Source organism: Enoplosus armatus, chromosome 16 (assembly GCF_043641665.1).
Source record: "Enoplosus armatus isolate fEnoArm2 chromosome 16, fEnoArm2.hap1, whole genome shotgun sequence".
Taxonomy (NCBI): Eukaryota; Metazoa; Chordata; class Actinopteri; order Centrarchiformes; family Enoplosidae; genus Enoplosus; species Enoplosus armatus.
In genome coordinates, this window is record NC_092195.1 from 16,153,392 (window position 1) to 16,167,865 (window position 14,474).

General features: G+C 40.9%; 2 protein-coding genes across 6 annotated transcripts; both read right to left on the reverse strand.

The window, feature by feature from the left end:
* Positions 1–3,393: 3,393 nt before the first annotated feature.
* LOC139299492 (protein phosphatase 1 regulatory subunit 36) lies at positions 3,394–9,227 on the reverse strand. Its single transcript, XM_070922401.1, has 11 exons — positions 9,108–9,227; positions 8,820–8,884; positions 8,637–8,720; positions 8,247–8,383; positions 7,703–7,772; positions 7,502–7,600; positions 7,148–7,288; positions 6,742–6,784; positions 5,839–6,068; positions 4,538–4,738; positions 3,394–3,667 (listed from the first exon to the last, which is right to left on the reverse strand). The coding sequence occupies exons 1-11, from the start codon at positions 9,135–9,137 to the stop codon at positions 3,394–3,396; spliced, it is 1,374 nt and encodes a 457-aa protein (XP_070778502.1). The 5' UTR covers positions 9,138–9,227.
* Positions 9,228–9,949: 722 nt separating this feature from the next.
* LOC139299452 (probable thiopurine S-methyltransferase) lies at positions 9,950–13,996 on the reverse strand. 5 transcript variants are annotated; one of them, XM_070922358.1, is made up of 9 exons: positions 13,808–13,996; positions 13,065–13,187; positions 12,816–12,908; positions 12,512–12,644; positions 12,118–12,170; positions 11,939–12,013; positions 11,703–11,788; positions 10,411–10,455; positions 9,950–10,243 (listed from the first exon to the last, which is right to left on the reverse strand). In XM_070922358.1, exons 2-9 carry the CDS (start codon positions 13,160–13,162, stop codon positions 10,206–10,208), a joined length of 621 nt encoding a protein of 206 aa, XP_070778459.1. In that variant the 5' UTR covers positions 13,163–13,187; positions 13,808–13,996; the 3' UTR covers positions 9,950–10,205. The 5 variants fall into 5 exon arrangements, with proteins under 5 accessions (XP_070778459.1, XP_070778457.1, XP_070778456.1 ...); XM_070922356.1 differs by having other exon boundaries at positions 9,950–10,250; XM_070922355.1 differs by lacking the exon at positions 13,808–13,996 and adding an exon at positions 13,722–13,798 and having other exon boundaries at positions 9,950–10,250; positions 13,065–13,190.
* Between the last annotated feature and the right edge of the window lie 478 nt (positions 13,997–14,474).

Consider the following 14,474-nt stretch of genomic DNA (forward strand, 5'->3'; position numbering starts at 1 on the left):
TTTTAAATGCAAAGTCCTCCGCGCGCCTTGCGTCAGTGAAATCCGCACGAGACACCTAGCTCGCTCTCCACTCTCCCTCAGCGCTCACTTGAAATAACGAGGACAAAGTAGGCACGAGCACGACTGACGCTCTGCTGAGTGCGTGCGCTCTTTTCGGCCATGTCACCGCGAGACACAGAGAGAGCTTGAGACAAAGTGGCCAAAAAGGAAGCCGATAATAACACAGCGATTATAACAACCCAATTATGTTGTCTATTGTCGCACAGCAAGTCCTCATAGGAATTACTATTGATTATTGTATTTTTTTTCTACAGGGGAGGCTGGATAACAGACTGCACGAGGAAAAAGCCTCTGCTAATTGAGACATTTATCTCCACGTCTAGATAATGATCATTAATTGCAGCCCTAATGAGGATTCCACAGTTTCATTCACTCGCGGCACTAAATTACAATCAAGTCTGGTGTTTATTATGCGGCGATGATATTGTGAACACATCTGATTAGTCGTTAATCGCTGCTGTATTTCGGCATGAACGGAAATCCATGTACCACTTTTTATATATGAAGAGAGAGATGGAATATATATATACAACAAAAGATGGGATATAAACACTAAAAGGAGTTGCATCAGGTTTATGAAGTCCCACTGAGTTAAGCCATTTATGGGCAAAGTCTCCCCCTGCTGGTAAAAATGAATAACTAACTAACTAACTAACAGAATATCGCATAATTCAAAAAAGTGTGCTTTTGTTGTAAAAATTTAAATTTGTATCTGCAACAAAATTTGATCAATTTTGTAATTCTGAACATTTAGTTTCCTGATTTCCTAGATGTTGCCTTCAGTCAAATGTTTGCAAGTTTCCACCCTCTGCCCACCTTTAATCTCTGTTTCAGGGTTTCTACACAATCACAGGTTAGATGTTGGTTTTAAGTAAATGATCAGGTCAGTTTATCTGGTTATGTAAAACCATTAGCAAGCTGGAATCTCCTGCTTGTAGCAGCCTCATATGACAAAACGTTAGATTACAGGTACAAAACGAAAAGATTTGGTAAATATTTTGTCCATCAACTGCAATCACATCTGTTAAATCATATATCATAATGATCTTGTAACTTAAGAAGACCATTAGATATAAATGAGCTTGCAGTACACTTTAATTAGCTTTAAAACATGAGTAATGCATGATTTGAGAGGCAATTTTTTGTTATTCAATTAATTAAAAAAGAAAGGTGGGATTTTTCCACTTAGTAGCCTTCGAATGGTCCACTGACAACAAGCTTGCCAGCACAATCTTCCACCTCACAGTCAAATTTCCACATCACTAAAATCCATTCAGAACAGTGGAAAAACAGCATTTTCCCAGAACCTTTTGAAAACCACTAATCCCACCCGATAACAGTCTGCCCTTTGTGCACAGTAAACCCTACAACTCTCCTGATCACAAGTACTGCCAAACTAAATTCCTTAGGCACCATCTTAGCCACATATATTGCAAGTCAGTTCCGCAGATACACTTCCTTCCTTCAAATACAGAGGCCAAAGACATATAGATGTGTGCAATACAGACTGTAGTATAGAGGTAATTGTGCATTGGTGGTGCAATCCCAAAAACCTTACATGTATCCATAATAACTAGGCTGAAATGTCGATATACTCTACTTGCCTTGATGCGAGGTGTAAATATACACCTATTTACGCTATCATGTCTGCAAACGCTAGCTCTGTGCTCAACAAAGCTGCTGAGTTCAACCACATGATATCACAACATTAACATGGTTTAACCAATTAACCTTTAACATTCACACGGGAAGAGATGTGATTCACTGCCAAATTATAAAGCTTTACCAATTAGTGCCACTGCTGGATCTCTCATTTTGAAAAAGAAAGACAGGAAATTTGAAATCATTAAATCATTCTGACGACTGATTAACAAGAATATTTCAGTGTGCAATGAATCATTGTGCAACGTGTATGTGGAGATTTCTCAAGTATTCACTGTTAATGAAACTTGAATTTAAAACCAAAATAATTCCAGATTTTTAAATGGCACTTTAAATAACTTCAGTTTGGCTTGTCCTTTTTCACAGCAAAGAGGGAGTGCAGTCAATGGATAATGACCCTCTCTCTCCTCCAAGCTCACTGTTCTAATGTTTTGAAACCCAGCATTTAAGTTTCAGGGACACAATCAGGTGGTAACATCAGGCAAAATAATGGTCTATTGAAAGTTTACTGGAAATTAATCCTGCTGTATTAACTGATGAAGAGAAAGGGTGTGTTAAGTATCTGACTGCTTGCCACACTGTATTAGCCACACTGGCTAACAAGGAAGGAGACAGAGAGGCAAAGTGAAAGTAGCCATCAGGGGATGAAGTCAAGACTGCAGAAGAAGAGGGGAGAAAGTAACAGGTCCCATTTGATCTGAATAATTCTCTTTGTCCTCCTCAAAGAGTTCCTCTTCTGTGACCTCAATAGAAACAAAACAACAGCAGAAAAACTGAGTGATACCAGCCAGATTTGGACAAAACAGTGGAGTGCTTCAGTTAATCGTTTTGGGTGTGGAACGGTGTAAATTTAAACCAAGAGCACTTCAAATTTTTGAAACTAATTTAAAACTTATCTTGTGACCCATCCCCCATCCTAATGCACAAGCTTCCCAGGCCTCCTCCTTCTCCTCCTCCTCAGAGGGCTTAACTCTACTCCTGGTGTCCCAGATTACACAGCCAATTAGGGCGAAGGCAAAGCCCCTTCTGCTACCAATCCTGGCTAGAGAGTGGCGTGCGTGTGTGTGTGTGCGTGTGTGAGCATGTGCGTGCATGTGTGTGTGGCACGACTTCATGTTATTGTCGGCCTGTTGTGCGGCACAAGGACACAGAATGACTCAGTGGTCTAAAGGGAGGCCTTCAATGATCTAAATAAAACCAAAAGTGAGCACTGATCAGTTTGACAAAGTGCGTGAAGGCTGTATAATTTGATTTCCCAAATACAGATTATCCAATGTGAATTATGCATGCAATGTGTTGGACTTCCTTCATATTCATAGGTGAATTGAATATCTTTCAGACTCTATAGAAAGTGCAGACCTTCAAAATTGTTATGGATTTCATTATATTTTATTCAACAGCACCACCAGCTGGCAAATAAGAAACCGATTTAAATTCAGAAGCAAATCTCAACAAATATGATGTGTGTGATGACAGTCCAGGTAGGTGCTTTTGAAAATAAGCCAAACATGAGCAAAGAAAAATGAAAATCTGCTGCCGAGTTTTTCCTCTCTGCTTTTGACCCTGTGGGCTGTGCTGAGGAATGCATTTGCACATGCAATGTCTGTGTTATACCATCTATGCAGACTCGCACTCAAAACATTCTGCCACTTTCACACATACACATGCAAGTCATTCAGTGTCTGAGGTCACTGCCTCAATGGCGGCTGCAGAGTTTCTAATGTCTATGTGGGTGGAGCTGCCGTATCTGGCCAGGCCTGTCGACTTGGGCCCCTTGAACGACCTGCTACCTCCAACATGGATGCCAGGATGATCCTCAGTGTTGTTATTAGTATCACTCCCTGGTTCATGGTCGTCACCCTCCCTCTTGTTGGTTTTCTGCTCTCCACAGGGTATCAGGGTGCTGTGGTTGAACTGTCTCAACGGCTTGCCAAGAATCCCAAAGCTGATTTAATAAATAAATGAGAGAGAGAAAATGTGGGGTAAGATGGATACATTTGTTTGTTTTCCACAACCCAAGTCACTTTTTCTATGCTATCTTGGCACAAAAACACACACAAAGTGTTGGTCTATGAATCTTTCTACCCTTTCAGTTGGCGATAAAGATTGCCATTACATATGAAACATGAGATTATTCGGTTAAAACCAGACAGAGCGCTCTTTATTATCAGTGTTCCCTAGTGGTTATATTGTGTTAGTCATGTGAAGTGGGTATTACTGCACATAATCACAATATTGTTCAGTTTTTCATACGAGTTACTGATTTCTAAGAAGTTGAAACAAAAATGGCAGGAGAAAACAAAAACAAACAAATACAAAAAACAAAATCGCAGCTAAATGTCCTAATTATTAGCAACATTCAAATATATCTTTAAAGCTTCACAATATTTTACATTAACACTGTATCAAATGAATCCCTGTGATGCAACAAGGGTCACTGTCGTATGCGACCCACTGAAACCCACCACTTCACCATGCAGCTCTACAGAGCTTTAAGCTTATGGTTTTGGTTTTTCAAACCGCACATGGATGGTAGACATTACGGCGTTGGTGACACCAAAAAGGTGCTCATGTGGTTCTGTGTCTGCTGGATGACTATGTGGATGACTGTTTGCTAACAAGTGTTTGAAAAGCTAATAGTTCATCAGTGGTGTGTTTGTTTGTTTTGAATTATTTCTACCCCCCCATCATCGTACACATAGCAGTAGCTGTTATTTTGGTTATGGCAGTAGTGAAACGGACACATTATACCCTTGATCAAAACAAACCCCTCCTGTGTGTTACATGTGACATATTCTATGATGTTTTACTCCACCTGACACTGGCCAGCTGCTGGTTGAGCTCCTCCGTCAGTGCCTCTGTGTCACAGTGCTCGGCCTGCAGCGGGCTCTGCCTCCTGGCCCGGCTGCTGACAAACAGATGGGGGGACCGTTCTTTGGGCGAAGGCAGCAGACACACCATCAGAGGGGATCGCTGATCAGCTATACTGCTGAGGGCCGGACGCCTCTGGGGGGGTCTGGCGGAAAAAGGACCAAAAGATGTAATGGATTTATTGTATATAAAACCCCCTGTAAGGAAACATGCAAATGTAAAAAAGATATTTTGGATGAAACACTGAGGACAACGAGTTTGTACAAATTTCTCTTCAACACATTTTACTAATTTCTATTCAACAGAGTAGAAATTGAGAGAACAAACTTGTGAAGTGTATAACTTTTACACCATTAATCAAATATTATTATACTAAAGATCCGTCTATACAGTAGTTCATTCATGAACAGACAACAGCTGTAAAAGCATTTTGAAAAGGAGACATTCCTCACATAATCCATTTTGTCATACATACCCATAGTACTCATGGTGGACACCTAAACAAATATCCAGAACTAATTAATCAGCAAAGATGTTATGGAAGCCAAACTCTCGAGATTCAGGTGCTATTCAAATACAAAAAAGTATCACAATGTTTTCAATGTCAATGCGAGACAGCCGGAGGTAGGGCTGAAGCTAGTCCAAATCATGTTGTGCACATCCACCCTCAGGAGGAGAGTAAGCTTCAAGACCAGCTTTTGATTGTTTGGTCTCAACCTGACAGCAGGAAAGAGCGCTGGGCCTCTGACAGCTCACACAACTGTCAGACACAGAAACGCAACATAAAAACAGGCTGTCAGAGAGTCCCTCCTATCAAAAGGGACAAAGGGACTACATCAATCATTCTCCAGTTAGAGGTCTGACAAGACATCCATCAAACACAGACAACTCTACTGCTGGAGCTATTAGGTTGTTTACGTATAACAAGTCAAATCAAGGTCAGACTGGTTAAACATATTGATGGTTAGACAATAGCTAATATCAACAATGGACCACACGACTACTTCAAGGATTCTTGAATTTCTCATTGAATTTAGTTTTCAATGATAGCAGATGAAAATGTGAATGCCTCTGAAGGTTGACCAATACTGAAACTTCACTAACACCAGAGGGCCGTTACATTCTGTAGCTTAACCTTTCGAACTGGCCTGTTATTTTTCCTCAAAATATAAAAAAAATACATGTACAGCGACGTGATGGTATTACATGCCACCTCAGCCCGACCTTTACCTCACTTTAACATACCTGTACTTGAATGTGCCATTACGTCCCGTCTCCTTGGGGTCAGCTTCCCCCGTCTTCGCTGAACCATTAACAGTAGCGACAGTCATTCCTGAGTCCCCATCAGTCCTGTTCCTCACTGCCGTGTTGAAGGTGTCAGAGTACAAAAGACGCCCCACCTCCTCCTGGATATCGCTCAGGTCCTTCCTGCCAAACGTCACCCAGGACACATAACAGAAGAAGCTGTACAAGCACTAGAAACAGAAGTGGGGTGGGGGGGGGGGGGGGGGGGGGGGGGGAGTGAAAAGTGTCACCTGGGTTTTTTAATACATAAATCAATTATTTCCTTAATTAATTTGATAGTTAGACATTCATCCATTTTGTTGGATTTATTGAATGAGCATTCAACACCCCTTCTTTCTGGCTAAAAACCAAGGCAGCCACTTAGTTGTCTGTGTTTTTAAAAAGGTCACAACAGCTATTTCTGTCCAAAACAGGTCACATACCGAGCAGGCAATAAGCTGCTGCTGCTGTTAGCGTGATATTTCTCTCCCTGTCCATCCACCTGGCTAAATACTGGAGAGAGCCTGTCAAAGCAAAGCACCTGTGTTGAGTCAACATCTCCCACCACTAACTAATTCATTAAGGCCACCAGGCATAACCAGCACTCAATGTCGTTCTGTTCTGCTCACGGCCGTCTGTATTCACAGATGGTGAACTGGCCTTCACTCTGTGCAGATGAGGCAATATAGTTACGAATGTTTTAACATGCTGGTTTTGCAAGGAAAGAATTTTCAAGTCAGATACAAAATGAGGGAACAGATTGGAATCACTAACCAGTTCCTAACATTCATAACAAGCTTAAAAACAATTTGATTGGAACATTGCAATTAAGGTCATTAGTTGTAGGATTATTATTGCACCTACCGCATGTAGCAGCCATTCTGTACTGTTTGACGACATCCAGCCCCTGAAAAACACAGAGGAGCTGTTGTGTAGAGTATGTCGTGGCAAACTGTGATTGGTTGACTTCTATTCGTGAAAACAAAGAGCAACATTTAAAGTCAGACCTGAAATACAAACTCACAACCAAGTTCAGCTGAAGCTAATATGAGGCTTAGCTCAATCAAGTGTGTATCTATAAAAGTTGTGGTCTTTTTAGTACCAACGTCCCTCTTTTTCTCACTGTCCCAGCACTGCATCACTACTGTTATCCAATTGTACGCGAGAAGTATTTTGGTATGACGAGTGACGCATTCTGGCAACTATACAACTGAGAGAAAATACTGCAGGTGGAATAGTACTTTCTGAACAAATCTGAACAAAAACTCACTTGTGATGCGATATGTGTTGATGCTGATCTATCTCCAGGTCCATGATGAGGCTGAAGTAGCAGACAGCTAGCTTCTTTTGAGCTATCTCCTTTTTGGCCAAAGCCTCAGCCATCATCTGTTGCTCTGTGATGAAGCCTACACTGGCAGGTTGGTTAGAGAGGGAGTGAGGGTGTAGAAATACAGAATAGAGAAGAGAGAAAAGAGGATTGGAAGAAGAAAAAATGTAAAGAAATAGAGGTCACAGACATTGAGGAAGAAACATAGATAAAGGCAGTAATCACTGACCTGACATGATGGCAACACATAATATAATAGACAACACAACTCCATTCTTCCATTCTTATCATACTTACGCCATTAAAGGCTTAGGCTTATTCTCCAGAGACTTGTATTCAAAAAAACAAGACAGGTACAGGAGGAGGGCAGTCAGGACTCCATCGAGCTCTTTACTCCTGGACACAGACAAGGAATTCATGTCAATGTATGACTTATCTTGTCATACAATGTACAACAATGGAGACTGTATGCACGTGTAAAGTCTTTGTATTCCTTACTTCAATACAGCCAAGAAGCTGAATGGAATGGGAAGTGAATAATTCTCCTGTAGCAAACTGACAGCCACCTCTACAACACAGAGAGCTTTGTCAGAACAGGGTCAAAGGCCATATAGCACTCACTATGTACAGAAATATATATATATAAATGCTATCAATATTACAGAGGAGCAAGGTTTAGTTTTATTTCACATTTGATACGATTTGATATATGATATTCGATCTTAATTTTGGAAGCGCAATCACAAATGGTGTGTGTATTGCATAGTGGGATAAGCTGTGAAGACAAATCCAGAAATTAATTAATTTGGTTACCCAGAAAACCGCAATATTTTCCAGGGGCACTCTCGGGATATCAATGCAAGCTCTCAAGTAATGGAGCAAGTAATCACAAATGAGCATTTCCCTTTTCCCGTATACTCACACATAGCAAACTCCGATTTGTTTATAAATTACCAATGCTCTTACAGAAGACAGAGAGGAGCAGCTGACATAAGTCATGCAGGATTATTGTTAATGAGTGCAACTACATGTTGACACTTGCGTTTAACGTCATCAGTGGTGACTCGGTCCCCTCTCCTCTTCATCACTGAGGACCTGTAAGCATTCAGATGAGCAGGGCTCAGGCTCTTCCTGATGCTTTGGCGCCCTCTATGGTTCACCGCACAGACCTCAGCCAACCTGAAGAAACAGCAATGATCAACACCTGCAGGTCACTTGTGTGTGTGTGTGTGTGTGTGTGTGTGTGTGTGTGTGTGTGTGTGTGTGTGTGTGTGTGTGTGTGTGTGTGAAGAGCAAAGCATCATGTGCAATTTCAAAAAGAGGTGATTATAGGGCTACATTTTGTTCTGCCTTTTGAAGAATCCTAAACACAGAGGTGAATGACGTGATTTATAATAAGACTTTTGAAAGCTGCTGCTTGACCCAGGCCTACCACTCTGATCGCCGCTGAAGATCTTTGAAATTGACATTGGTTTGCCCCCTTTTCTTCAAAACACCCTCCTCTGCTGGACTAGAACTAGAGGAAAGGGAAGGTGTTCACTATATTAAAGTTTAACGACGTCTCCTGGCTGCTAGCAGGTGCAGTAAGCTAACTTAGTAATTAGGCCCAGCTCACCTGGCGAACTCCTCTGTTCGAGCTTCATCATTCCACACCCAGCGGCCTGGAGGCGGTGCACTCACCTGAAAGGTATTCCTTTAATGTCAACCAGAGCTTTTTAAATGTCTAACTTTAAGATGAATTGTAAATGTATCACTTGGACGTTTTAAATGGAAGTTAAAACTGCAGCACAAACACCGACGGTAACAGTTACCGGTAAAAAATTGTAACGTATCCAGCGTTTTTATTGTCACATAACGTCTTTTTTAACTTTTGAAATTCGTCTGTCTCAATGTGACAACTTACGTGTGTCGGCTCTTCGGGATATTTCGGCATTTCTGTGAACAAAACTTTCTACAGGTTAGCTTGTGCTCCTTCCTCCTTACCGTTTGCTAATGTTAGCCGCCGTATCCAGGCAACAGCCAATGCGGAGGAAGCTGGCCCCTTGACGCATGGTTACGTAACGCTTTTCAAATGTCATCTGCATATGGAAAGTTCTGTTTACCAGGTCCTCTACAGAAAATGGCACATTACTTATGCTCAGAGATCCCAGCTGTAAAACATGGTTGAATACAGTGGATTTCCATGTGCTTTCTATGTCTGACTAGTGTTGACAGTACTTTTCACATTTTACAATTAAATATTTTAGACTGATAACTTTCTGCAAAGAAGCATATCTGTTGGCTTTTGAGATAAATGTGTGCTGGTAGAAGTGGGCAAGGATGATTTCAAATACTGCCACATCTTGTGCTTTGTATACCTGCTTTAGGTTTTTAGAAGTTACACCATAACCAGCATATTCTCAAACCAAAAAACCCCCCACAAAAAACAAACTTATGTGGATTCAATTAATGTCACATTTAGTTTATGTCTTAAAAACCTGAAACTATATTGTAAGGCCATAAAAACTGAGTTTAACCCCATCATAGCATCATTTGTTTTTTTTACTTTTCTCTTTATTTACATCCTGTTTTATGTGTATCTTTGCTGTAAATCCCATTTTCTCAATTATGTTCTATTTAAATAAATAGTTATATTAATATATAAAAAGTGCCTATTTGGAAAATGTTAAAATTGTCAGTAATACACAACAGCTGTCAATAAAGCCACAGACATCTTGTTACAAAAACACATTTTATATTGTTAGGCATTCAAACCTTTATATGTTACAGTTTTTAGAAATTCTCTTGACATTTTATTTCCATGCACCTTCATTTCCGCCCAAAATTGAACTGTATCAAAACGATGTCAAAGCAAATTGCCTTGGACCTGTGTTTGCAATAGAATCCCCAAGATCTGCTTTCCTGAGCTCTCTAAACTTAGTTAGTTTTTAAATGCTCTTTGGAGTGATGAGGTGTACGTTTTCAGTCAGGTAGTCCAGCCCCCAGCCTCGATGTCTGTCTGTCAGGGCATCCACTGACTGCAGCAGTTCAATATCACAGCTGTTCCCTGAGGAAATTAAATGCACCATTAAAAACCGCAAATGAATCTCTGCCTCCATAGTTCATATCTAACAGGTATCCAAATACTACTTCCTACAGTATCACAGTGCTGTTCATATTTGGTTAATTTATAGACACACTCTGCTATGACTCTTAACAACACTCACCAAACAGGCTTTGTACTTGTTCATCAGGCACAAAAAAGGGAGGACCTGAAAGACAAATAAAGTCACGGATATCTTTTATGTTTCACCAAACTACAAGCACACTGATCCCCAGCATTACATTTAAAATGCAAAATAAATGAAAATACACAGTAGGATATTTTTCTTTTGTTTTAAGACCAGGGATGTGTATGACTCTACAGTGCCTGATGTTTACTGTTGAGCAATCCACCTGTGTTGTGTCCGAGTTACCCCCCCCCTCTTCGAAGTAACAGTGACCTGGTTCCCCAATACGGGCCAGACTTTACGCCTTTATGAAACTGCTAAGACGACAACTAATGGTTCAGTAGCACGGCTGTGGTTGCTGCACCTGCCGGACACCCTACACTTGCAGGGAAAAACCACATACGCTCTGCCACTTCGGTACCTGTAGGCGCCTCGCTAAACGCAGATGTTGAAGGATGTTTTGTTGAGGTTAAGCATGGAAAATGTACTTTGTGACCTCACAGTTTGTTACCCAATAGCCAAGATGTTTTTCAGAGGTTGACCTTTTATGGATCTCCGACTCCCCGAGGACAGGGGGCTAAGGGTTATAAAAGGAAGAGCAGAACAAAGGCTGGGCCCTTTTTGCCGCTTTTTTGAGCTTTGCAGGTTTTTTGCCGCCTTTTTGGTCCTTTGGGGTTTTTGATTGTTGGAAAGACTTTGTTACTTGTTTTTTGCTTTCTTCTTTTTATATACATTTTGTATTAATTTACTCTTTTGATAAAACTCCAATAAAACTGGGATTGTATTTTGTACACTCCAACCAAAATCCTGTGTTGCTCCTCTCTGAGATCATCTAAGTAGCCACCCTCAGGTAAGAATACTACTCTCCTTGAGCTATGCTGACAGTTGATAATTCCTAATTTCCTAAATTTATCTCTAAATTATAAATTAGGGATTAGGGTTTTGTGACAGGGCCAGTGTAAAACCAGAGGGGACCTCCTCCAGTATTGATCTGTTCCTTCAGGATCTTACTGAAGTACCACCAATCTCCAAACACCTACTGCACACAGATATTCCTGCTAATATCCGGTCGGTACAGAGTCGACTATATAGGCCCTAAAGACGTGATATTCCGGGAACGTAACTCGACTCCCTAAGCAGTCTGAGGCGGTCTTGCGTGTAGATTTTGGGAGTCCGTTCAAAAAGTGTTAGGTCGTAGAACAGCCGTCACTCAATGTAATATCCCCGTTGGGTGGGGGTATCGGTTATAACATCTAAGAACCTTTTCATTACACACAATGGACAGTTACCTGTATATAATTCAGGATTGTACAGCAAAGTGTCCAAGAGGTATTTGCAGTCTTTGGCCATGAGAGAAGTTATGAGAGCAGCATACCTGTGGTATTGTGAGAGAGAATATAGTAAGACGATTGTTTCAAAAGGCTTTCATTCAGTCATTAAATTTAGGGTGTCATATGTTTCAATAATAAACATTATGTTTTAAAATAAAGTATCTGCTATGTTGATACATCAGATCTCATCTTACTTTTCTCTGTCTCTTGGGTTAATGGCCACTAGAGACCCCCTGTCCCAAATTGCCCCAAACTGACCATCAATGGAACTGTGAAATGGAAAAGCATAGTTTCTGTTAAACATTTAATTGAAAAAAAAAGAGTAATTTAACATCTTTAACAACAGGGATAAAAACATACACAGTGTACTTACCTGGAGAAGTTGTACAGGTCACATTGATACAGGGAGATATTCCTCTCTGAGCTCTGTGGAACAAAGACTATGTAGATTAACAATTTTGTCCATATCTGTGTAAATACAACATTTCTTTCTTTTAACTGTCTTCACCTGTCAGGGCAATACTACTGTCCTACATGTGGGTCCCATCTAATTCCTGCAATAACTGGACTTATTAAGTGAGACCAACAAACTCTTAAAAGTGTGATATCAGTGTTTTTGCATGCTTTAGTCCATTCACTACAGATCACTATACTTAACATAACGGTTATTTGTCATAGCATACCAAAGTGTGTAGAATTCCTAAATGTAGAAACAAGTAGAAACAATGGCTGAAATCTTTTGTACTGCACATGTATAGTTCACCTACCTTGTAAACCTTTGCTCCAGGTATGGTAGGGACAGGCTCCTCACTGTAGGTCATGTTGTTCTCCTCAAAGAACTGTTTTATAGCCTTTTCAGATATCTCCACCCCAACCACTGAATGGCCCATGTCAGCTAGCCTGGGATTCACACAGGAAGTAGAAGGAATTCTCATCATTGAGAAAAGATTGAATTATAGGGGGTGTCCATACATTTTTAATAGGAACAAGCATTTTATAGTAGAAATGATAACTGAAAAAGCAAACACCAAATGTGATCTTCTTTATTGAATATAGTACACTTTTTCATACCACTTCATATCTACAGCTTTCCCACAGAGAGGGAAGAAGAAGCGAACTCCTGTCCGTCCGGCAGCAACTTTATCCATGTTGTTCTCCAGCATCCTGTCCAAAAAAACATATTTGCGTATGTATTTTTAATAGTTGGGGTTATACCATCACTCACTTTAAACTTCTTAACTCTATGAAATCACTTGAAAACAAAAAGCCTTTAGTTTTCCCTTATCCCATCAAGGAGGTAGATACAAGTGGGGCCTTTACTTGTGTACATGAGGCTGATGGAAGCCAGTTCTGTCCTCCTGCCAGCGTTGCTCCCATTCTCCGAGTGCCATGACTCGATTCACCTGCGGTGCCAGCATGCTGGTCGTGTTTGCTTGACCCCAACTACTTGGTGACAGCAAAATGCAGAGAGACGGAGAGAATAGCATCCACATCAGTGTCTGGAGACACATGTGAAACAGCTGCACAGTGGGTGAAGGTGTGAAAACTATGATGGAGAAAAAACAAGCTTGCAGGGTTACAAAACCATGATTCTAACTAACCCAAGAGCATTTGACTCAACTAGTAGATAATTACAGAAGAATCAGCTGTAGCCAAAACAGACAGAAGTGAGGGCGAAGGTTGTGTACATGTATACAGAGTGATCTATGCCCCCTAATCCGAAAGTGGCAGCTTTTAGCTTTTCTTTCGGGAATAACTGGTCCAGCTTCTTGAAGTAAATGTGTTTCTATTTGTCACGTGAGTAAGCAAACGCTGACGTCAGGGGGGGAATTACCAAACGGTTTGCATAACAAGAGAAGTCTTTTGTAACTAGTTAGTTAATTAGATTATTGAACAGAATGAAATCAATCAAATATGTCAGATTATGACCAGAAGCGATTATATTTGTAATACACAACATGACATGTCCACGCTTACCTAGCAGCAGCCTGGCATAAAACCAAACACACTGTTAAGAGAAACTCTGAATCCCGCATGTTTGTTAATTCTGACCAACAGCGTACCTTTCCTGAATGAAGACGGTTATTATTTGTTCAGCAACACACCAGCTCCAACGTTGATCACGCAACAGTTTCAGTCAATACCCGGTCACGCACATGGAGATTGGTCGTCCTGAGTTTAGTCCGTCAGGCGATGCATTTCTCTCACAACTAGTGGTTTGTTTGACAACCGTGGCGGAAGTGGCAAGACCATCCAGTCCATGGGCAGGATGTGTAAGAAAGCGTTGTTTGCCTGACAGGCGATACTCGGGGATAAAAAGTACTATTTCACCCGGTTTACTTCTGGTTTGGGAGGAGCCTAGTGCTGCATTCATGTACGTGGGAGATACCAGAATCGTCTTCAACAATATCACCTCAACTCTTAAATGCTTGTCTCTGGGCCTAACAGTGATTGTACAGTATGTGAGCATACTGATCACCCCAACCAGTAAAGAAAGAAGCGTTCCCTACTGCTAAATAGGACACATAAATATAGCCTTTTATTTGATGTGTTCTTTTCTGTGGCGGACTAGCAATGGTCCGTGAAGGGGTCCTGACGTGTTTCCAAGAAACATTACAGGGCTAATTCAATTTCAGACAGTAAAGAACAGTGCTATTGTTGTCGCCTCACATCGCCACTTGTCAACTGCATAATTTAAATGTACTTGGTTAGTTATAACTAAGTACAAGG